At 41.3% G+C, this 25,797-nt stretch overlaps 1 protein-coding gene across 2 annotated transcripts in view; it reads left to right on the top strand.

The window, feature by feature from the left end:
• Positions 1–4,664: 4,664 nt before the first annotated feature.
• Positions 4,665–25,797, top strand: part of notch1a (notch receptor 1a) — a 53,240-nt gene continuing 32,107 nt past the window's right edge. For both annotated transcript variants that reach the window (XM_034191543.1, XM_034191542.1), the window contains exons 1-2: positions 4,665–4,917; positions 6,026–6,107. In XM_034191543.1, coding sequence (XP_034047434.1) covers positions 4,860–4,917; positions 6,026–6,107 — 140 coding nt within the window. In that variant the 5' untranslated portion in view covers positions 4,665–4,859. The remainder of the gene's footprint in view (positions 4,918–6,025; positions 6,108–25,797) is intronic.

Raw genomic sequence — 25,797 nt, 5'->3', positions numbered from 1 at the left:
GGTTGTGACTCAATGAAAAGTCAAGCAGATATATGAGATTTTAATGCTGTAATACCATGTACGTAGTCTGTGGAATATTATGTCATCATGTGCCTATGCTTCTTCTGAACATGATTACTCAGTAACAGTTGATGGTACACACTTGAATAGAATAGAATAGAATAGAATAGAATAGAATAGAATAGAATAGAATAGAATAGAATAGAAGAGGCCCTGCGACAGACTGGCGTCCTGTCCAGGGTGCACCCTGCCTCAAGCTCTATGACTGCTGGAATAGGCTCCAGCCCCCCGCGACCCTTGATTGGAGTCTTTATTGTCATTGTACATATAGATACATACAGTGAAACTTGTCCTCTGCATTTAACCCATCCTAGTTACAGTTACACACAATCCAACCACTAGGAGCAGTGAGCAGCCACAGTCCGGCACCCAGGGACCAACTCCAGATGTAGAGACTCTGCTTTGGTCAGGGGAATAGAATGAAACAGACCCTAAATAAGCATGGTTTTTGATTGTGGGAGGAAACCCACGCAATAATAATAAATGTAAAAAAACAATGAAATAAACAATGGAGCAGGAAACCCCTGGTCTGTGAAACAACATGTCGTTTGCATAGAATTGATGCGTACACCATGGGGGAGAAAATGATCTGACTTGATTTTGACTTTCTTTGGTGCATATGTGTGAATGTTGTATAAACTGTTGTATAAATATTGTATAAAATATCAGCAGTACATATATATAGATATGTTAATTTAGGTGGTGATTTTCAATAGCTATGTGTTGTTTTTTTTTAATCAAAACCCTCTCGTTCCTAAAACTTGGCAGGGTTTTATGTAATTCAGGTCCCTTCGGATGACAGATGTGAACTTACCTCCAGAGTTTTATCTTCTTCTCATACAGTCATGTCCACAAGTAATCGTATATTTTCACACTTTTCACACCACAATGGAACTGAACTGAAACACACAACATGTTCTTGCAGTGTAGATTTTCATCTTTAATTCAGCCAAATTATAGTCATTTTTAAACTACCGGTACATACTCCTCCCACTTTCAGAGACCATCGGTAACTGGACAAATTAAACATAAGTATTATTGTTCTGACAAATGATTAGTTTTACAGCCGGTTTTCTTGAAACAAGTCAAAGTGAATATTTCCTAGTGACTGAATATGTCTTGGACTGAATTTACATCAATCATTAAGAAATGCAACACAATCGTACTCTACAGTAAATCTGTTTGGTCTCAAAAACCGAGTGATTTGTGCAACAAGAGAATAGCGAGGGAAGCCACCAAAACACCCTTGACGGCTCTCGAAAAACATAGGTTTCTCTGGTTGGGATTCACGAAACTGTGTGCATACTGCTTCACTCCCATGATACAGCTTCATGCAGTGAATAAAATAGATTATTCAGTTGGTAGCACTCAAATGATTTAAGTTTGTCCAAAGTTTGCATGAATATTACTTATGTTAACGTGGATTAACTTTATTCATTTGAGTGTTACCAACTGAAGAACTTTATTCTGAAAAGAAATGGGCTGTGGAAAAAAGAAGACATGAAATTTCACTTCAGATCTGCCAGAACATAGGGAAACTCAAGCCTCCAGTTGATCGCTTTTCCTGTGTCTAAATTCTTCTTTGCCTCACTCCAACATGAAGCTGATATTTTTTTTCGAATAAAGCTGAAACTTCAATCACATCTTTATTGTGTCAGTTCAACTCCATTGCAGTGAGATACAGAGACAAAACGAGAACACCGTGCTCAAAGAACACAAACTTCCACTAACACTAGTTTCCAATTCCACAAATCTTTACCTTGCAAAAAATTTTCAAGGTCAAAGTGGATGGAGATCTGGATCAGATATGGATCAAACTTTGTCAGGCGATAGTGAGTGCCAGTATGTACCTCACTTTCAAATATGAGAGTGACTGGAGCATGTTTGATTAAGATATAATGTAAAATATACATTAAAAGGGCTTTTCAATGTTAAATTCAAAAGCCCACAAAATCCACAGTCAGGATCAGATCCGGATCAAATTTAGTTAGATGATAATGTGTGTCAGTCTGCACCTATTTTTCAAATATGAGTGTCATTGGGGCATATTTGATTAAGATACCATATAACATATACATTAAATGAGGTTTTCAATGGTAAATTTAAATGACCACAAAATCTTTAATCTGGATCAGCTCTGGATCAAACTTTGTCAGGCGATAGTGAGTGCCAGTATGTACCTCACTTTCAAATATGAGAGTAATTGGAGCATGTTAGTTTAAGATATAATGTAAAATATACATTAAAAGGGCTTTTCAATGTTAAATTCAAATGCCCACAAAATCCAGAGTCTGGATCAGATCCGGATCAAATTTTGTTAGAAGATAATGAGTGTCAGTCTGCACCTCTTTTTCAAATATGAGTGTCATTGGGGCATATTTGATTAAGATACCATGTAAAATATACATTAAATGAGGTTTTCAATGGTAAATTTAAATGACCACAAAATCTGTAATCTGGATCAGCTCTGGATCAACCTTTGTCGGGCGATAGTGAGTGCCAGTATGTACCTCACTTTCAAATATCAGAGTGATTGGAGCATGTTTGATTAAGATATAATGTAAAATATACATTAAAAGGGCTTTTCAATGTTAAATTCAAATGCCCACAAAATCCACAGTCTGGATCAGATCCAGATCAAATTTTGTTAGAAGATAATGAGTGTCAGTCTGCACCTCTTTTTCAAATATGAGTGTCATTGGGGCATATTTGATTAAGATACCATGTAAAATATACATTAAATGAGGTTTTCAATGGTAAATTTAAATGACCACAAAATCTGTAATCTGGATCAGCTCTGGATCAACCTTTGTCGGGCGATAGTGAGTGCCAGTATGTACCTCACTTTCAAATATCAGAGTGATTGGAGCATGTTTGATTAAGATATAATGTAAAATATACATTAAAAGGGCTTTTCAATGTTAAATTCAAATGCCCACAAAATCCACAGTCTGGATCAGATCCGGATCAAATTTTGTCAGATGATAATGAGTGTCAGTCTGCACCTCTTTTTCAGATATGAGTGTCATTGGGGCATATTTGATTAAGATACCATGTAAAATATACATTAAATGAGGTTTTCAATGGTAAATTTAAATGACCACAAAATCTGTAATCTGGATCAGATCTGGATCAAACTTTGTCAGGGGATAGTGAGTGCCAGTATGTACCTCACTTTCAAATATGAGAGTGATTGGAGCATGTTTGATTAAGATATAATGTAAAATACATTAAATTGCCTTTTCAATGCTAAAGTCAAAAGTCCACAAAATCCACAGTCTAGATCAGATCTGGATCAAATTTTGTTAGATGATAATGAGTGTCAGTCTGCACCTCTTTTTCAAATATGAGTGTCATTGGGACGTATTTGATTAAGATACCATGTAAAATGTACATTAAATGAGGTTTTCAATGGTAAATTTAAATGACCACAAAATCTGTAATCTGGATCAGATCTGGATCAAACTTTGTCAGGCGATAGTGAGTGCCAGTATGTACCTCACTTTCAAATATGAGAGTGATTGGAGCATGTTTGATTAAGATATAATGTAAAATATACATTAAAAGGGCTTTTCAATGTTAAATTCAAATGCGCACAAAATCCACAGTCTGGATCAGATCCGGATCAAATTTTGTTAGATGATAATGAGTGTCAGTCTGCACCTCTTTTTCAAATATGAGTGTCATTGGGGCGTATTTGATTAAGATACCATGTAAAATATACATTAAATTAGGTTTTCAATGGTAAATTTAAATGACCACAAAATCTGTAATCTGGATCAGATCTGGATAAAACTTTGTCAGGCGATAGTGAGTGCCAGTATGTACCTCACTTTCAAATATGACAGTGATTGGAGCATGTTTGATTAAGATATAATGTAAAATATACATTAAATGGGCTTTTCAATGCTAAATTCAAATGTCCACAAAATCCACAGTCTAGATCAGATCTGGATAAAATTTTGTTAGATGATAATGAGTGTCAGTCTGCACCTCTTTTTCAAATATGAGTGTCATTGGGGCATATTTGATTAAGATACCATGTAAAATATACATGAAATGGGGTTTTCAATGTTAAATTTATATGGGCACAAAATCTGTAATCTGGATCAGATCAAACTTTGTCAGTCAGTAAAGGATACCATCCTACATAACACTCTCAAATATGAAAGAAATTTGATCTTTTTTGACAGTTATGAATTTTTGAAAATTCATTTAATGTAAAAGATAGGGATTTTTCCAACTTTCCAAGATTTTTCCTAACTTTGACCTATGACCTTGAAAATTTAATGAGTTCTTGCCTATCAAGAAATGAATCTTCAGTAAAAATTTCATAATATACGAATAATTGTGGGTTACAGACTGTCCACAGACAGACAAAAAAAAAAAACCTAACAACTTTGTTGGCGGAGGTAATGACTAAAAAATGTGCCAGATTTATGGACTTAACTGTCCGACTGCTGTTCCTCCTGCAGCATGTGGAGAGAGAGAAGAGGCAGCTTTTATTTTGTCTGTGGAGGAGAGCGGGTGGGGGGGGGGGGGGGGGGCGTGGGAGGAACCTGCGGAGTTGCCTCATGACTTTTCATTGAGAACTCCGAAGGCAGCAGGTTAACATCTATGAACTGAGCCCTCCTGGAGATTCTTCTTCTCTCTGTTGGATTATAACTTTGCAGAGGATTTTGTTTGTTATTTTTTGTTTTTGCTTTAAACTTTGAGACAACATCTGGAGTACAACAAACGTTGGATCTATGCCAACCCTACGCGGGACTCGAACACAGCAGTGAAGTTGAAGAGGAGGAATGTATCGTTTCTTTGTGAAACTGACATTTCTGATTTCTGCCATTGTCATCTCACAAGGTAAAATATCACAATTTTTTTTTCGTGTTACTGGCACAATTTATGGAGAAACAGAGCACGTGACCCGAGTGCACGGCCGTATATACAGCAATAAAAGTTAATATAAATCAAGCAGTCAAGCAGCAAGTGAATGATTTATTTGAACTTTAAGTAATCTAATGCTTATGGATTCTCTTTTTATTGAATCGGTTTGACCTTTTTTTTTTTTTTTTTTTTGGAATGAGCTCAGCTCACTTTTTGCACGTTATTTAATTTACACCTTTTCAGATTAAATGTTGCTTTTTAAAAAAATATCGTAACACGCCACAACCTAAACCTCTGAAACTATTTAAATGTATTAAATGTCCTTTATGAAAGTAACATTTATTTATTTGTTATTATTTACTGTATCACATTTATTATAATTTATATATTGATCATGTATATATTTTAATAAATATATATTTATTTGTGAATTTATTTATTTAAAAAAAAAGCCTTTTTGTAGGCCTCGATGAGCTGTGAGAAATAACTTGGAGGCTCAAAGAGGTTGAAAAGTTGGTGCATATTGCTGGGGGACGCTGTGTTGGGGGGAGGAGTGCGCAGGGGGGGCACCTTTTGTCTGTCTGTGTGGGAGAGTGTTGTGGGGGGGGGGGGGGGGGGGGTCCTGCCGGTAAACAATGCCAGAGGAGAGAGGCTTTATGGCTCGTGCTGGACTCTGATTTCCTTTTGTTCCGCGCCTGAGCCCTGCAGCTGCTGCGTGCTGCAAAGTGTGCGCCTCCTCCTCCCCCTCCCACCCCGCCCCCCTCCAAAAAAAAACAAAAAAAAAAAACATGCACCACGCGCTTTGGCCGCACCGGTGTCCACCAAGTTCTACTCCCCCCCCCCCCCCCCCCCAAAAAAAAAATCCCCTAAGGACCCTCCTGTGTAACAAATCAATTAAAGATGCGGATGCTCAAACGTGTGCGTGCATTAAAAAATGACATCGTGTGTGAATAATGATATGTTCTAAATCTCTGGTGGGAATCATTAACATGTAGGCCAGCAGCAGCTGCTGCAGGTTTTACTGTGCAGATGGTGTGATGGGGGGGTCAAACGTGTGGTCTGATGTTCCTCCTGCGCTCAACAGGTCTAAAGTGCTCGGCACCAACTGAATCATGCCTGAATGGAGGAAGATGTGAAGGTTCACCGAGTGGAAATGGAGAATGCAAGTGAGTAAAAAAAGAAGCAGAGGCGTGTTTGGTGGATTGTGTTTGGGCTTTTAGTGCAGTCTGAAGTGTTTCCAAGGCGGTGGTGGTGGTTGCGGGGGGGGGGGGGGGGTAGGTCCTTTGGCCTAGCAGTTCTGGCTGCACCCCTGCAGGAGCCAAAAAACTTCTAAGGAGAGCAAGAATAGTTCAGATCCACAGTGCTGAGAGATGTGCAGCTCAAACCCAGCCCCTCCCTGCTCACTGGGCCTGTTAATGAATGCAAGACCTCCTTCTCCAGCATAGTGAGAGGACGCGTCCAGTCCTAAATCTTGTTTTTCTGCTCTTTCATGGATGACAGCTGGGGTTCGCCCGCCGCCCGTCACCCATTGTCCCGTCGTCGAAATAATGCGGTGTGACTAATCTGAGTGGGGCTTCCCATCATGCCACAGCCACCCCAAACACTGCAGCACACACCGAACCCCTGCCACATACACACCCCGACCTATCTGTGTATGATCTCCATTAGAAAGCCAGATGGCTGTGAAATGTAATTGGATTGAATGTCAAGAGAGTGAGATTAATTGGAATAAAGTGCAGAAACTTTGAAGGAAAACTAGAGGGAACGACCAGAAAGGCAGATTGTGGATTATTTGTTCTGGCTACGGGTTGATGTTTGCAGGCCAAACTCTTAAATGTACTTCACCTACTGTGCACATTCTTTAATGTGCACACATTTAAGACAAAAGTAAAAATGCAGTATTTATACTGAAAATGTAGATTCCGTATTAAAAATTTCAGTTTCTTGCTGCGGTTTCATTTTGGGGAAGTTCAGGCAGTGGCGTCTCCAGAATTTTTTTTTATTTGGTGGGGTGAAATGGCATAATTATTTAGTGGTGGGGTAATAAAATTGTTGTAAATGTGCAAGTATGGTTTTAAAGTCAATTTTAAGGGCCTGCTTGTGTTATTAATCCACACATACAGTGCACAACAGACAGAACAAACAACAGCAGTTATTTAAACATCATAACAGTTACCTTAATGACTTGACAAAGTGCAATTGGGGAACATTTGAGGAACCTTACAGAGAACGAAAGTAGAAAAACTTCATAGCTAACCCACAAAGTCAAGACTGAAGGCAATTTGTAGAGATAGTGACCCATTTTTACCTGAGGCCAAAATATGGCCATATAGGGTATTGCGAAGACTTTAAGTGTCCGTCAGTCTGTGCTCAGCATAACTCCAGTCCTATTACAGTCAGGGTTTTCAAATTCACAGGGACCATTCTCGAGACAAAGACCTTGGACAAGTTCAAAGAAGGCTAACCTTGAGCTATTTTAAGAGGTCAAAAGGTCACATACTGAAAATCAGATTACTTCTTACCGTTCATAGTATGTCTAGTGTATCTGCCAACTTTAATCACAATCAAAGTAGGCATTCTTAAGATATCTTGCACACATAATACACACATATGAACCAAGTTACGTAGCGTCCATGGCGACTGAATGAGTGTATGCCTCTGGCATCAGCTCTAAGTTATGATCTTGTGTCGCGTGACTGGTGTGAACAGCTTCATCAAACTCCACCACAGGCATGTGGTCACAGCGGCCACTTTTCTGGTCTGTGGGGACGATGGGGAGCTTTAGACGAACCCTAAACGAGCCCATGGCCGCTAATTCACCAGTATTTAATCACCCCTCTGAGCACGCGCACACGCCGCACACACACAAACCTCTGCACGTGTGCATACGTCTACACGCTCTCCATCCACCCTCCTCCTCCACAAAGCCGTCATTGTGGTCTCCAGCCGGACTCAGTCCAATTAAAAACAGACAGGATAAGAGTATCACCCGCTCTCTTTTCCTCTCATTAATCATTCATCCTCACCAAGCCAAGCAGCTGTCCGTCACAGTGGGGCCAGAGTGTGGCATCTGTACTCAGTCGCCCTGCATAAATCATTATTATTTGAAGTTTCTGACATGGATGGAAAGTGCAAACTGTTTAAATCAGTTATTTCGGAATTGCATCATATCAGCGTGCAGCAGGTGATAGTGAGTTCTAACGCTCACTTATGCAGACATTGAATTAATCAGTGAGTCATATTGTGCATTGTGGTTTATGCAGCAGTGTCAGGGCACAAAGTAGACAATCGGATGATTTTCCTGCATAGACAAAAAAAAAAAAGGTCTTCCGTTGCTCCTTCCTGCAAAGTGATTTGTCTCACTAAAAATAACCTTCAGTGGAGAATCTCTTGTGCAAAGTCAGTTTTGATGTATCTTTCAGACAATGTAAAGCCTGATAAGTTAGCCCAACTCAATCAGTTCAAGCAAACCTATTATAGTATGCTCAAAACCACTTTAATCAACTAATTCAGATATTGATAATTAATTCAATTTAGCCAAATAAAGTTGGGTGATTAAGTGCTGAATAAACGTAATATGTCAAGTGCATATTAAAAATTGCATTTACTTCATGAAAATTACAGTATTATGCTCATTTAAAGCTACAGTGTGTAGGACTTAGTGTCATCTAGTGGTGAGTTTGTAGATTGCATTATACCATGGCCGGTCATGTTTATTTCTCTTCACGTTTTTATTTTTTATTTTTTTTGGCAAATGCTTCATGCTTGCCTTCTCTTGTGATATGCAATATACCATATATGAGGCTCCATTTAAAAAATGAGATTTGTCTCACTTGTGAGTCTGCGCTTGCGATCAGTAGACAGCGTATATTTCTTCATCAGTCATTTGGCTGCACTAAAAATCACCAAGTTTATTTTACTTAAAATAAGCTTTGATGGATGAATTATGAGTTAAATAAACTTAAATGGTTTGAGGTCATTGTTTTCCTCCAAATGTTTGAGCTAAACCAACTTCTCAGGTTTTACAGTGTAGTTAAATATATTCAGCTAAACCTAGCCAAAGGGATTTTTTTTTCTTATACAAGCAAAATTTAGGCTTTAAATTACTTATTTTATGTGTCATGAAAGTCTACAACTGGACTCTTGCCTACTGTTTCAGACACGCCCATTTAGCCCCACCGACAGTTTCGCGACTAGACTGTCTCATTTGGAAGGATCCTTGGACAGGTGAACAACAGGTGGATCCTTTGTGACTCAAACAATATCAAATGCAACTGCACGATTATTTTTTCTAGACAAATGGTTGATTAAAAAACACAAATGGACAATTTTGGGCTACAAATATATACAGTGGTCCCTCATTTATTGCGGGAGTTACGTTCTAAAAATAACCCGCAATAGGCGAAATCTGTGAAGTAGTCACTGTTATTTTTTACAATTATGATAGATGTTTTTAGGCTGTAAAACCCCTCACTACACACTTTATACACTTTTCTCAAACAGGAATTAACATTTTTTTTCACTTTTCTCTCCTGTGTAAACACTCAAAGTTCAAACCTAGTAGAAAAATAAGTCCAGTATTATAGAATGAAACCAAAGATCAAAACCTCTTTTCAGGTCCAAACATTTGTTTGAGAAATAAAAATAGAACGTTTTCCGATAAATAATTATGATGGCTTTTAGAACTAACTAATTTAATTTTAATGATCAACCTACGAGGTTGGACACTTAAGAAATTATTAATAGTGACTCACCAGTATTACACAGTTCATCTTCGTCCTGGCGCTGCTCCGCTGTAGCGTCTTATTCCACTGAGTGACACCTCGGTGCAGGTGCCTTTTTCCAAGTGAAGAACACAGTTATGGGTAGTTGTTGGCGCTCTTTTTTCTTCTGGGCGAGAAGATTCTTATAAACAGACATGCAGAACACAATGCGCGTACTCTATCTTCGCGGTGATGCCGACTGGTGCCACGACCGGCCTGCTTGATGAGGATGCAGAACACAGTGTGCTGTAAAAATAAAAAAGCATGCAAAATTGGACTAAAAAAATCCCTGAAACTGCGAGGCCGCGAAAGGTGAACCGCGTTATAGCGAGGGACCACTGTAATACACATAAGTAATGTGTATTATATAAGTACTGAAAAAAATTACATCTAAACTACAGGTTAGGCCCACGATGCTAGCTTGTGTAGCGGCTTGATCTGCATTGTGTTTGACTCCTCCTACACGCTTCTCTTAGGACACAAACTCATGATCTCCAGCATGTGAGGAAGACTTTCTATCCAGAAGGCAAAAGCCCAGGGCTCTGGTCTTGTGACTAGAGAATCTTTTTAGCTGTTGGGGAGTGAGGTTTACTGACTACTATTGCACCGCGACTCCTGCCGGCCTCTGTCACACTTGTCATACGCACCTGTTAAGGTTGCTAGTTGGCCGGGATAAGCTCTGCCCAACGCTCTGTGGACTAGACTGTCTTATTGCAGAATGGTTGGTTCGGCCTATGCTTTGTCTTGATTCATAGAACGTAGCCTTCGAAGGATACTGCACATGAATTGAGACATAGCTACCCTCTCTCAAGACAGTGAGGGCATTGGCCACCAGCAGCTCCTTTTCATTTAAAACCACAGGAAAAGAAACAGGTTGTTTCTTAGAGTTGTGATTTTTTTGTCGTGGCGCAGCGTCCGTCTATGTCGTTGTTGCCCGTTTAATGCGATATCTCAAAAACTGTTTGATAACTTTTTTCTAATTTGGCAAGGGCGTAATATGGGTCATTGACATTGTTCCTGTCTAAAAATCATATTTGTAGACTCATTTGTTTGGCAATGGCAGCCGTTCGCTTGGAAATTGCGGCCATTTTTTTTTTGGCAAAAATAGCCATTTTGAGCACTTAAAGGCAATTTTCTCAAAACCTGTCTGATATTTCTTTTTGTCTAATTTGTGAAGGGGTTAATATGGGTCGTTGACATATTTCACGTCAAAAAATTATAGTCATAGATTTGTTTGTTTGGAATTTGTTTGGAAAAGCCAAAAACAGCCAGTTTGGGTATTTGGACCCAATTTTCTCAAAAAGTGCCCAATAGCTTTTCTTTTAATTTAACAAGGGCACAATATTGGTCATTGACATTGTTCCTGTCACAAAATTATTTGTGTAGATTTGTTCGTTTGGAAATGGTGCACATTTTTATCCCGAAATAATTGAGCCGGTAACCCATAGGGGGCCCTTGGCACTCTAGTTTTTAAATGTCTGTGGGACATTTTTGGCTGCTGTTCAAACTATTTTTAAGACATCTGCTGGTGATGCTACCTTCCAGAAAAGATGAATAATAATGGCCCCTGTAAAAGTTCTTGTCTTAGATTTCTGTTTTTACCCGACAGATTAATCAATTATTGGGAAATGAGTCACTGTTTTATCTAACATAAAAGTGGGTTAGCTGTGGTACTCTACACACGGAAACAAAAACAAGCCTGTTTCATGGGCAAGTCTTTCACTGTTTTTCTGTGAAGTAAGAGGTTATCTGAAGGTCTGGGGCTTCCCGTTTCCCATGGAGCTCTAGTCTTCTTGTTATGCAGACAGTTTAAGCGCTTGTGAGTCATATTTAGATTACATTTGTGGGACAGTAATAAGCGTAACGTCTCGGGGTGAAAGGTTGTTGCCCCTGCTGCCTTCAACCCACATTCACATAAGTATCAGTGCTGAAGCAGGCACTATCAGAGTGAATAGCAAATGTAGAAAACATCTCAATTTCTCACTGAAAATGCTGTCTGGCAGAAAACCATCAGTGCGCTTGCAGTGGCTGGTGTGATCACACGCCTCTGACCTTGCACTGAGATGTCTAGTGTTGCACGTTTGTGGTAAAATGTCTTTCCCATGTAGCTGCAGGGCGAGCCATGTACTATTAAAAAGATGTTCTGGATTACCCAGTGGAGCTCAGCTGTGTCCATTTAAATAAATCAAGAATCTACGTCTGTTATTGGGCATGACGGAATATATTTTAGTGCAAAGATTTGCACCTGCATACTTTGAAACTTCCTCCAAACACTTTGGGTCCTTCAAAGCAGCTATTATATCTTCTCATAGAAATATGTGTATTTGCAATAGATACAAACAGTATGGTACTCTATAGTAAATTAGATTAGATTAGATAGAACTTTATTGATCCCTTTTGAAGACTTCCTCACAGAAATTGGGGTTTCAGCAGCATTGTGTAGCAGCACACAGGGTAAGAAGCACACAGAGTATCAAAAGTGAAAGTAAAAAAGAAAAACAGTTTGCAAATATAAATATATATACACAATATAAATACCAGACAAATACCAGACAATATACAGACCAGGCAGTTCTGAAAAATCTGAGTGCCTATGCAAGATGGAGACGTGATGGAAGCCACTAAGAAACCTATGAGTTATGCATTTCTGTGGCTATGGTCTGAGAAACTGCATAGTGCACCTTTTGTCTCATGCCCCACCGGTTACAGTTTCATGGTGGAGTGGAACAGTGAAGGATTTAAGCTCATGTGTCCCATGTGCCTTCTGGGAAACTAGTTCAAATTTCAGATCTTGTCTTTAAGAAAATCCTTGTCTGCTCCACATCACCATGAAGATGTGCATTCCAAAAAAAACAAAACAAAAAAAAAAACAAACAAAAACTTTCACTATGCACAATTTCTCTAATCACACCTGCAGAATTTTATAACTCATTCAGTTGTCATGGGTGTCTTGATGGCTTCCCTCACTCGTCTCCTTGGACAGTCGCTCAGGATTTGAGAACTGATACATGCATGCACTTGCGCCCCAGCTTGATATAATCTTGTCTTTTTTGTTGCATTCAGCTCTATGTCCCAACCTTCTCTGCCTCCGATATAAACAATCTGAGGCAATATGGACAGTTCCATATTGTTATATGTCTTCATTCTGGGCTTCCTTACCCTGTAGTACTACCTATTATAAACCTTTTGACTCATATTCCCTGCACATACCCAAGAGCTAAGTGCATGCCTGCTGTGTTTAGGTTGGCTGAACTATGGAACTACTTGAAAACTCCCTCCAAGACATACCTATATTTATTTTTTGACATGTTCTCTGAGCATTGAGACTGGACAGCAGTCAGGATGCTGCATCTCTGAAGTTCCTCAGAACAGAGCCGATCAAACCTGTCACAGAGATAAGATGCCATTTGGCTCTAGTGGGTGTTGAAAGTTCACATGCACCAGTTAAATATAAAAACACCCACTCACGGTGACATACTACAGGACAGAAGGTCAGAGGAGGGGGCGAAGTGGCAGGCAGGTGTTTCGTCCTTTTTGACCATGTTTGCCGAGTAAATACTCATGAATGTAGACCAGGCTGCACCGCTAAAGGTCTAAAACTTGGTGTCATTGTTTGGCAACAATGGCAGAGCCCAGAATTCATTTAGTCAGGAATCCACTGTCTTGTAGATGTTGCCGTCACAGTATTTAGAAACACTAAATCATTTTATGATACAGTATATATTGGCACTTCAGACTTTTAAAACAGTGAATCATTTTCCAAAAGAACTGTTTCATGTGGTGTTGCGAGTATTTTGAAGCAACCATTTTACTAAGTAATTGTTTCATTTACTGCTTAAACTTTGAAAAAGAGGACTGTTTTGCAAAGATGTCAATTTATTAAAAGGTTCAAGCATTTTGAAACAGTAAATCATTCTGAAGCAATTGTTTCATTCACTGTATCAAGATTTCGAATCAGCTTGTTATTGTCTTGTCTTTTTCTATTTTGGGCATTTTGAAAGTGAATTATTTTGTGAACCAACTATTAAATTGGTTCAAAGTTTCACAAAGCTTCTGTTTTGGGATCGCTGTTTTTAAAACAATTGTTAATTAATAACAATTGTTATAAATAACAAAGTTGTGATTTTTTTTTTTTTTTTAGTATTGAAGGTGCACTGGAGTATAAATTACAGGACCTCCCAAACTAGTAGAAAGAAGACAAAAGCGAAAGCTAGGATTTACTCGTATATGCCGGAAAATATGGTCGTGCCAAAGACGTCCAGTTGTTGCCTTTGGTCATTAGTTGTCATCCAAGTCTCACAGCCGTAAAGTATGACAGGAAGCACCAGGACCAAAAAGAGTTGGAGCTTCATTCTTCTGCAATGTGACCTCATGACTCTAGAACAGGGGTAGGCAACCTGTTCCAGAAAGAGCCATGAGGGTGCAGGTTTTCTTTGCAGCCACTGACTCCACCAGGTGATTTTACTGATTAATATCACTTTGAGCAGATAGAATCAGTTAATCAGTGAAATCACCTGGTGGAGTCAGTGGCTGCAAAGAAAACCTGCACCCTCATGGCTCTTTCTGGAACAGGTTGCCTACCCCTGCTCTAGAAGCTTTTCACAGGTGTTTCTCAACCTCAAAGGCTGAGGACCAGAGACATGAGTGTCACTGCTGGGTCATAAACTGAGACTATAGTTTTCATTTCCATTAGCCGAACCACATTGGGTCTGTTCCCAGTCTTCCTAACAGATGCAGACCGCAGGGGTCAGACCTGAACTAAAGATCGGTCCAATTGTGCATCAGCTACATCGAGCAAAAGAATTAGAAACAAACAGCCATTTAAAGAGAAAAAGAAAAAAATGATAATCTTGTAAATCATCAACAGGATGAAGGGAAACGGACACCGTCACAGTTACTGTCCACCTCCCTTAAGACTTTTATGTAACATTTTCCACAGCGGTGGCATTTCCACTGCACAGTGGGGTAGGATTTGTGTCGGAGGATAATGTCACCCCCAGAGTGGCAGATGGTAGATCGAGCTCAGCAGGGAGAGAAGAGAGAGGGAATAGAAAGCAAAGAGGCCGTCTCACAGTCACAAAAGTGTTTGGGGTCAGAGGTCGGGGAAGCATCTGCTCTGTCCTGAGGGGACATTGCATTGCTGGGAAGAGACCTGTTGCTGTGGTGTGTGCCCCTGAGCTTTTCAGCATGTGGGTGGATCTTTATTTTCAGGACAAAGAGGATTTATTACAGTTAGGGTGACATGCACCTTGAGTGCGCGTGCGCCAGAACACACACGAGAAATTAATGACGCTTCAGCGTATGTTACAAAACTACACAAGCATTTTGAGCTAATAAATCAGGCAAACATAGCCAGATTCATTCTGTTCCGCTAATAACCTTCATTGGATTTTTTTTTTTGGGTGGGGGGTAGAGATTGGGGTAAGCATTCACAAAACCAATGTTTCCACCTGTGTCTATTCATGGTTTTAGAGTATCCCAGAATCCTTTGCCTGCTGGGGAGGGAGGCTTGATAATGGCTCAGCTTAATGCTAACTTTAACATTGAAAACGCCATAGACATGCTAACGCGTTAGCATCGGTTTTTAAGTTCTAAAATACATCTATTAACTGTTTCAGAAGACCACAACAGGTCGGTTTAACATAAAAAAGGTAAATATTACTCACAGACATATGCTCTTTAGGGTTTTAGTGGGGAAAAATTAAGATAAAGCGAAATAAAACAAAGAACCAACGAAGCAGCAGATCGAAAATCGAAGCACTGCCTCATTGGTTCAAGGTTCAAAGCAAAACCGTGCTGCAGAAACGGTTGATTATACAGACGCGCTGCAGGGTCTGTAATCAGTGTAGAGAAATGATCATTTTCCTGACAAACACCCTCAAAAAGAACGGCCGCCCTGAAGGACCGATAAGGGAATCGTTAAGCAAAAAGGCTATTGATGTCGGTGGATCGAATAATTTCTTAAGGATACCCGAAAAGAACTGGTTCCCAACCCTAACAGCAACACACATTTTTTCTTTTTAAAAAAAAAAATAAAACTCTGTTTACACAGACAGCGAAATCTTGCCACCTCAGCAAGAACGTGATTACGCGTGAGATTTGACACCGTAAAGGTGTCTATATGACCGCCATCTTTAATTTTCAAACTTGTGGCCATAAAAATGGATTTTTGTCAATATTCCAGCTTAGGCAACTGAGAGCTTTGGTTTAATCAGCTAAAATGTCATTTTCATGGCTGAGGAGTGCAATGGGACCAAATGGAAGAAGCTTAACCTAGCCATATGATGCCAAATTAGATTTTGCAAAATGCCAACCCTAAAATTTATGCTTCCATTATTTCCACTACTAAATGGCCTGGAGCTATGATTTTAATGGCCAAACCTACATTTTATGGGATGAATTACACAATTACTAAACAAGTCCAAGTTTACAACAATCAAAGTAAACGTGTACATACAAGGAAATTAAAGTTAGATTCCTTGACGAGCCCCATCATACCGCTGTATTAGTGGGCGTGGTCTCCATGATGACAAAAAAGCTGCCCTCTTCAGACTCAGTAGAGCTGGTACACAGGCAGATATTTCCTGCTTCCTCTTCACTGCCATTACATACTTTTTTGGTTTTCACTATCAAAGTTTTCTTTCATGAAAACTTTCAAACATGTAAATAGTAGTTTTCCTAATACCCCCCCCCCCCCCCCCAAAAAAGCCAACAAATGTACTATAATGAAAAATAACCAATTTTTATGGTTGCCATATTAGACAGTAAAAATAGTAGTTGTGCGCACATCCAAACCTGATTTAGGCCAGGTGCAGGATAATCAAGAATAAAATTAAAGATTTTGGGAGCTCTACCGGTGTGCGGATTTTCTTTCTTTTTTTGTCTGCCATATTAGACAGCCATATTGGACAGCCATATTGGACAGCCATATTGGACAGCCATATTGGACAGCCATATTAGACAGCCATATTAGACAGCCATATTAGACAGCCATATGGGACAGCCATATGGGACTGCCATATGGGACTGCCATATGGGACAGCCATATGGGACAGCCATATGGGACTGCCATATGGGACAGCCATATGGGACTGCCATATGGGACTGCCATGTAGGTATCTATGCAAATGGTTTCTGGAACACTTGCCCACTTAACTTTCGAAAAATGTATCATTTTCTTAATCCCCACTCAAAAAAGCTAACAAAATTACACAGTAAATTTTGCAGAGTAAAATATACTCTGCCAGGATAACATTTGGTCCCAGTCCAAATAAAGTTAAATGCACTCTATGACAGTGCTAAAGCAGTTCTATCTGTTATGTGTCGGACGCAGCTCGGAGAACCGACCAGCGTTTGAAGGACCCAGTATGAAATAAGCAGAGCACGGTTCAAAGGCTAACTGAATTTAATACATAACAGTGATAATATAACAAAAAGGTGCGGCCTGGCGTGGTGCGCTCCCAGCAGCGCTAACGGTCCGGAGCCAGAAGCTGTTTCGGACCCAAGGACCCCGCCGACACCCCCCAGGTGGCCGCAACAACCGAGTCTGTGAAAGAAGGAACCATTATGTGAGTCCACACTCTACACACAGAACACTTAAAGGTGTACAAACAGCAAACACTTCCTGGCTTGATTACTGATCAGCTTCCCAACCTGCAGGCATGGAACCTCCCGTTCACAAAACTCCACTGCAGTGGAAGCTGATACATGACTAACAAACAGCTCAATACAATAAGGTGTGAGGGACACCACATTTACTGACTGTATAACTGTTAGTCACAAAATCTAACGTACCTCAGGAAGTGTGCTGACGAGCGTGAGACCTCACCCCCTCCTCTTTCACAGACTGTGCATCAAACCTGGACGTTCTCAGCATCCGCTGCTGATGAGATGGCTCCCGAGACGACGATCTCACCCGTCTGGTCACAAGGTCGAGTCTCTGGCAAATACACACTGTGCACTCCAGTCTTAAATGCCAACATGTTCCAATCCATCCAGATGCACTACAGCTGTGAGTCCTGACGAGTCGCAGGTGATCAGGGTGAGGTCCTGACAGCCTCAGCAACACAGCCACTCAGTCCCAAACGCACGCCACCTGGGAGGAAACCAAAAGACAAACAAACCGGCAGCCAGGCCCCCCCAGCCATATAACAGTACCCCACCCTCACGGGAAGCCTCCCGGCGACCACACACACCTGGCCCAGGAGAAACACCCCCCTCCAGGGACCATGGCTGGAAACCGCATCTGCGTTCATCCTTCAACAGACTGGTTGAACTGGCTGCATCTTTGCCCTTGTTTCTGACAGTCTTAGCACAGGTGTGGCCAGGAGTTCCTACACCTGTGCGGTCAGCCTTTAACCAAACGTGTGATTAGTCATAAAACAAAACAACCAAAACACCCCCCCCCCCCCCCCCCCCCCAAGAGGACCGTTCCATCAAACCCTAGGGAAGGGGAGAAAAGAAAAACCCAAATTTGAGCTCAAACAAAAATGCCAAAATACCCCCCCCTCCTCCCCCCCAAACGACACGTAGGGACCAACACCCCCCAGAGGGCCACCCGCCAGCTCCAGGAGTAATAACCACGGCCGAGGTCCCTCTGGGATCCAACGTCACCCACGGGGACCACCAGCGCCTCCCAGAGGACCACTCGTCAACCCCAGGAGACGCCTCCCCTCATGACTAATGGACCCAGCCCCGGCCGTCCACGGCTAGATGGACCCAACGCCCTTTCCCCCCCAGAGGACACCACAGTCAAACCCTGAGGGCGGAAACTGGGGGGGGGGGGAAACAAGAAATACCCCAAACCCCCCCCCTCCCCTCCCGGGTGCAGAGGCCACCTGGGAAACGCCCAGCACAACCTAACTGCACCCCTCCAGCAATGCCGACACTACGGCACACCCGGCTGGAGTCAGAGGAGAAGAGAGGGCATAACAAAAAACAAAATGAAAAAACAACCCAAGTACCAACCCCATCACCCCCCCAGGGGACCGTTCCATCCAACCCTGGGGACGTGAAACAAAAAGAAACAAAAGAAAAAACAAACAGACCAACACACAGTTGTTTGGGTCCCTTTTTTTTTTTTTTTTTTTTTTTTTTTTTTTTTTTTTTTTTTGCAAAGGCTACAGGGTCACACCCCCAGACAAATAGTGGACAACAAAAAAAAGCCCACACAAAAACCAACTCAAAAAACACCCACACAAAATGAACTAACACAAAACAAATCAGTGAGTTATACCGTCAAGCTCAACCAAATGGAACACACCTGTTCCTACTCAAGAGCTTGACGGTAACGTGATTCAGTCACCACAAGGGGGAGCCAGAGTGCTAAAAACAAAAAAAAACCCTTTGGCGACAGAAAAAACAAACGAGCTGCTCTTATGTGCGCAGCTGAGTGCAACACACAACCAAAATGTGCTCAACTAAATAACGCCGGAGCTGATACAACAGACGCAGTAGTTACCTTTATCCGGGGAAACGGGGCTACGACTGTAACACAGGAAGCCCAGCGACCTGTGCTAACAGAGCTCCGCCGTGTGCGTGAACCCATTACAAACGCACTCTTGCAGCTCCCGTTTACACCTCTTATCCGGTCGGAGTGTGACGCGAAACCGTCGCCAGTCACACTCCACCACGACCCACGGATAAGGCACAACACAGGAACACGGCTGCAAGAGAGCACAAATCAGTATCCAGTAATGGGTCTCAAACACGCACCTTCCGGGCGGAGAGCCCCGCAACTGATCCGGATAACCACTGAACGTCTGCTGCCGCCTTCCCGGCGCGTTACCGTCTCTGCTACCGCTGGGTCCGTGATGTTTGGCCAGAGACTACTGTTATGTGTCAGACGCAGCTCGGAGAACCGACCAGCGTTTGAAGGACCCAGTATGAAATAAGCAGAGCACGGTTCAAAGGCTAACTGAATTTAATACATAACAGTGATAATATAACAAAAAGGTGCGGCCTGGCGTGGTGCGCTCCCAGCAGCGCTAACGGTCCGGAGCCAGAAGCTGTTTCGGACCCAAGGACCCCGCCGACACCCCCCAGGTGGCCGCAACAACCGAGTCTGTGAAAGAAGGAACCATTATGTGAGTCCACACTCTACACACAGAACACTTAAAGGTGTACAAACAGCAAACACTTCCTGGCTTGATTACTGATCAGCTTCCCAACCTGCAGGCATGGAACCTCCCGTTCACAAAACTCCACTGCAGTGGAAGCTGATACATGACTAACAAACAGCTCAATACAATAAGGTGTGAGGGACACCACATTTACTGACTGTATAACTGTTAGTCACAAAATCTAACGTACCTCAGGAAGTGTGCTGACGAGCGTGAGACCTCACCCCCTCCTCTTTCACAGACTGTGCATCAAACCTGGACGTTCTCAGCATCCGCTGCTGATGAGATGGCTCCCGAGACGACGATCTCACCCGTCTGGTCACAAGGTCGAGTCTCTGGCAAATACACACTGTGCACTCCAGTCTTAAATGCCAACATGTTCCAATCCATCCAGATGCACTACAGCTGTGAGTCCTGACGAGTCGCAGGTGATCAGGGTGAGGTCCTGACAGCCTCAGCAACACAGCCACTCAGTCCCAAACGCACGCCACCTGGGAGGAAACCAAAAGACAAACAAACCGGCAGCCAGGCCCCCCCAGCCATATAACACTATCACAGGGTAAAGTCAACTCTATCATGCTGTAAATGACTCTTATTGGAGTTGAAAAACATGATTTAACAAGAAAGTAGAGCTGATTTCACTCTATAATAGAGTGTATTTAACTCTATTTGGACTGGGATCAAATGTTATCCTGGGAGAGTAGATTTTACTCTGCAAAATTTACTATACATAGTGAAACTGACTATTCACACATACTTTTAGAATCTCCTGCCAATTGTGACACTGAGGTGCACGGGGCTGTTGAAAAGACCCCCCTGGCTGGTCCAAAGGGTCGAGAGAGTCGACATGTCAACAAGACAGTTTTCAGCACTCCCATGTGACATGAGCAGAATGCTGTAAAAGCAAACTGTGGGAAGCTGTAAAAAGAGAAATGAGAAAGCAAAGCGGGGAGGCCTGGTGGGGAAGGTGAGGAAAAAGACTATCAAAGGAGGAACAGGTAAGGGAGAGAGGAATGAAGGATTATGGTTAATGTGGATGGGGAGTGGGGGGGAGGGCTCAGAAAGGCAGAAGTTGCAACAGCTGACTTCTCATGGGATCTTAATGTCCCTTGGGAAAAACTTGGCTTTTCAGCACCCCTCCCCCCCAAAAAAAACATAGAGGACAGAGAGGAGGCGATAGGAGAAGTGGGGAAAGGGAGGGGGAGGAGCGCTGTCCAACAGCTGCCTTCATTAACATGCGCACCTGCTCCCTGTGGAGGTTCGAGGAGGCCAACAGATGCCCTCCCTTAAAGGCACCAGTTCAAACACAAACACTTTAAGCTCCTGCAGGACGTCGCCGTTACGTACGACGAGCTGTGTGCACCTCAGGCGGTGTGACGACCTTAAACGGTGTCTGAACAACCGACAGTCCTCCTTAAATTCAGTTTGATTGGTTATTTTCCTGAAGAATTTATTCGTACTCAGATCGAGATTTGTTGGTTAATCAACTAAACCTCATCAATCATGTTTTAAACTGGTTTAAACCCAATAACAACTCATTTTGACAATAAAACAACTCTGAAGCAAAAGTAAATATGTGAAAGTGTGTAGTTTCTAAAAATGTTGCATATCAAAGGTGGAATGAATTGAAATTAAAGCTTCTTTATTCTAACACTGGCAGCGTGTTTTGCTTATTATCTTTGTTGGTTGTGCTTGAATAAGGAAGTAAAATTTCAAGCCAAATGTAAAGTTATTGAAGGTAATGTTTTTTCACAAGTGTTAGTCTGCTTAACTGTTAGCAGGATAACTCAAAAAGTAAAAAAAACGTTTTCAGGGAAATTTGGTGAGCAGATACAGATTTAGTTTTGGCGGTGATATATTATGGAAATGAGATCTATAAGAATTTTTTGTGCATAGCAGCAGATGGATATGTCCTAGATAATGAAGAATTTTATATTAAATTTGATCCGGAACATATTTTGGATCCAGCTTCCAGAAGTATCATCAATATGTGGCCATAGTGGAGGTATACGCTCGCTGAGTGGCTTCTTGTTTTACTTTTTAAAAACATTTTGCCAAAGCCAGGACCATTTAAAATCATATAAAAAATAATTAACTGTTATTGTTTATAAACCACTTTAAACTGGTTTTAAACCAGATATTGATTATTTTCAAATTGTTTAAGAAGCTCTAAACTATACAAATTCTGACTAGTCTTCGGGAAAACTAGTGCACACTGTAAACCTGAATGTTCAAATGAATTAAGTAGTGTAAACTCAAAGTTTTAAGAAAACATTGTACTTACTTAAATATTTCAAGTTTGTGTAACATGGTCTTGCTTTTTGAGTAAATTAAACTCAGAACTTTTGATTGACTTGGACTAATTGTATATCAAGTAAGCAAAACTTCAAAGCATAACTTAAGCACAACTTAAAAGAATTAAGTAATTATATATGAAAATATATGATTTAAAATATAAAATATATGATTTAAAGAACACTTTAGCAGGGTTGGTGGCCAAGTGGTTAGTGCGCTTGGTTTTACTGCAGAAGGTTCCCAGTTCAAACCCCCACACCCTGCCACATTCCTCCATGGAATGTGGAATTGCATCAGGAAGGATATCTGGCGTAAAACTTGTGCCAATTCAGTACACAGATCCACCTCGGATTTGCTGTGGCAACCCCGAGTGAAAAACAAGGGAGCAGCCGATTTAACTTAATTAGCTAATTTATTTGTAATCATGAGGTACAAGTAGCATATAATCAAAACTTTTAAGTTCTGGGAACAACTGATGTTTAAGTTTCTGAACTCAAAAATATTATGGCAATTGATTGCCTCAATATTTTTTAGTTGTGCTAACTTGTTTGGGTTTACAGTGCGTTTGATCTGCAGACCAAGCCTCGTGATTCTTTCTATATGTTTGTTTGATTTTTTTTAATCTGTCACAGCTAATTAAATTCGTATCAATGCCAAATAAGAAGTAAGGTCAGCTATGCTTTCATGTACCAAAACCAAACTTGATGTATGGCATTGAGACTGCATTTTGAAGAAGCACAAAAATTTGGTGCTATTTAACTTGTAGGGGATGCTGCTTCTGGTGGGGGATTCTCGGCCAACAGTTGCCTTGTTGTGTACAAAGAAGGACAAATATAATATAATATAATATAATATCTATTGTGCTACCATTGGCACTCTGTGCAATAAAGCAAAATCAGAACCATTAAATTTTAAAAATCAATGAAAGCATAAAATCCCAAATGAATACAAGCTCAATTCAGCACTAGTCCCACAACAACCATTATATCATAAAATACATCTAATTATACATCATGGAGAAAGATGTGGTTTAAGTCTACATTTAAAAGATTCAACAGACTCAGACTGTCTAATCTCCACTGGGAGATCGTTCCACAGGAAATAAAGAATATTTCTCACATTTTATAGAATAAACTATTGACTGTATAAAAAAAGTGACAAATGAGTGTATAACAAATATAAGCTTTTGTTGACTTATATATTAGTACTTGCAGCCATCATCCTTTTCCTGCTTTTGTGTCAAGTTTATATAACATCACTCTGGCTCAAAAATTGCTCTGTTTTAACTACGGGACTGTGGCAACACTGATGTTTGTTTGGGTAGGAGAGAATCACCCATGAAGGCTTAGTGCCTGAATTCAATACTTCATATTGAACATGCACAGCCGGCATGATCCCTTGATCTCTATGATCATTTAGGATGAATGTAGACAGCATGGGACTGAAAGGTAGATGGGAATGCCTTGTTATGGTGGGGGTATTTTGCGTCACCCTTTTATCCTGACAGAATGTGTTTTCAAAGTTCAGAGGGAGTCTAATCCAGAGAGATGCACTGGAACAACAAGCTGCCCTTGGACCTCTGCAGTGGGAGGTTGTAGTTGACTCTCACACTCTACCGCCTCCTCTTTGTGTTCCCTCTTGGTTATACAATTCCTGCAAAAAATAGAGTTTAGCAAATACAAAATGGTAGAGAACTCTTGGGTTAAACTACTTTAATGTACTTTATACACTAGTTACTGGCTTTGTTTACCTTGTTGGCTAGCAAGGTACGGCTGGCTTATTAACGGCTAATTTTACGGTAGCTCATGGTAGCTATAGTTAGCTTATTTTCGTGATGATTTCGGGTGTAGATTTTTAATATTCTTCAGTTCATGGGTTCTTTAATAGATATCAATATATACTATCCTGTTTTGGGGTTTCTATTAGATAGCATACAGAATATGTATTTTGTCTTCCTATAGTAAGCTAGCAGGGTCATAGCTTCTGTTTCCATAATAACTGAACCATATTTATAGCTTAGCCTCCTGTCTATAATTTATTTTACCACTAGTCTACAGACTAGGTATACATACACTCAACAAAAATATAAACGCAACACTTTTGGTTTTGCTCCCATTTTGTATGAGATGAACTCAAAGATCTAAAACTTTTTCCACATACACAATATCACCATTTCCCTCAAATATTGTTTACAAACCAGTCTAAATCTGTGATAGTGAGCACTTCTCCTTTGCTGAGATAATCCATCCCACCTCACAGGTGTGCCATATCAAGATGCTGATTAGACACCATGATTAGTGCACAGGTGTGCCTTAGACTGCCCACAATAAAAGGCCACTCTGAAAGGTGCAGTTTTATCACACAGCACAATGCCACAGATGTCGCAAGATTTGAGGGAGCGTGCAATTGGCATGCTGACAGCAGGAATGTCAACCAGAGCTGTTGCTCGTGTATTGAATGTTCATTTCTCTACCATAAGCCATCTCCAAAGGCGTTTCAGAGAATTTGGCAGTACATCCAACCAGCCTCACAACCGCAGACCACGTGTAACCACACCAGCCCAGGACCTCCACATCCAGCATGTTCACCTCCAAGATCGTCTGACACCAGCCACTTGGACAGCTGCTGAAACAATCGGTTTGCATAACCAAAGAATTTCTGCACAAACTGTCAGAAACCGTCTCAGGGAAGCTCATCTGCATGCTCCTCGTCCTCATCGGGGTCTCGACCTGACTCCAGTTCGTCATCGTAACCGACTTGAGTGGGCAAATGCTCACATTCGCTGGCATTTGGCATGTTGGAGAGATGTTCTCTTCACGGATGAATCCCGGTTCACACTGTCCAGGGCAGATGGCAGACAGTGTGTGTGGCGTCGTGTGGGTGAGCGGTTTTCTGATGTCAATGTTGTGGATCGAGTGGCCCATGGTGGAGGTGGGGTTATGGTATGGGCAGGCGTCTGTTATGGACAAAGAACACAGGTGCATTTTATTGATGGCATTTTGAATGCACAAAGATACCGTGACGAGATCCTGAGGCCCATTGTTGTGCCATACATCCAAGAACATCACCTCATGTTGCAGCAGGATAATGCACGGATGGCCCCATGTTGCAAGGATCTGTACACAATTCTTGGAAGGTGAAAATGTCCCAGTTCTTGCATGGCCGGCATACTCACCGGACATGTCACCCATTGAGCATGTTTGGGATGCTCTGGACCGGCGTATACGACAGCGTGTACCAGTTCCTGCCAATATCCAGCAACTTCGCACAGCCATTGAAGAGGAGTGGACCAACATTCCACAGGCTACAACTGACAACCTGATCAACTCTATGCGAAGGAGATGTGTTGCACTGCTTGAGGCAAATGGTGGTCACACCAGATACTGACTGGTATCCCCCCCACCCAATAAAACAAAACTGCACCTTTCAGAGTGGCCTTTTATTGTGGACAGTCTAAGGCACACCTGTGCACTAATCATGGTGTCTAATCAGCATCTTGGTATGGCACACCTGTGAGGTGGGATGGATTATCTCAGCAAAGGAGAAGTGCTCACTATCACAGATTTAGACTGGTTTGTGAACAATATTTGAGGGAAATGGTGATATTGTGTATGTGGAAAAAGATTTAGATCTTTGAGTTCATCTCATACAAAATGGGAGCAAAACCAAAAGTGTTG

The sequence above is a fragment of the Thalassophryne amazonica genome, chromosome 17 (assembly GCF_902500255.1).
Source record: "Thalassophryne amazonica chromosome 17, fThaAma1.1, whole genome shotgun sequence".
NCBI classification, from domain to species: domain Eukaryota; kingdom Metazoa; phylum Chordata; class Actinopteri; order Batrachoidiformes; family Batrachoididae; genus Thalassophryne; species Thalassophryne amazonica.
The sequence above is the reverse complement of the archived record's forward strand: the minus strand, read 5'-3'. Positions and strand labels throughout refer to the sequence as shown.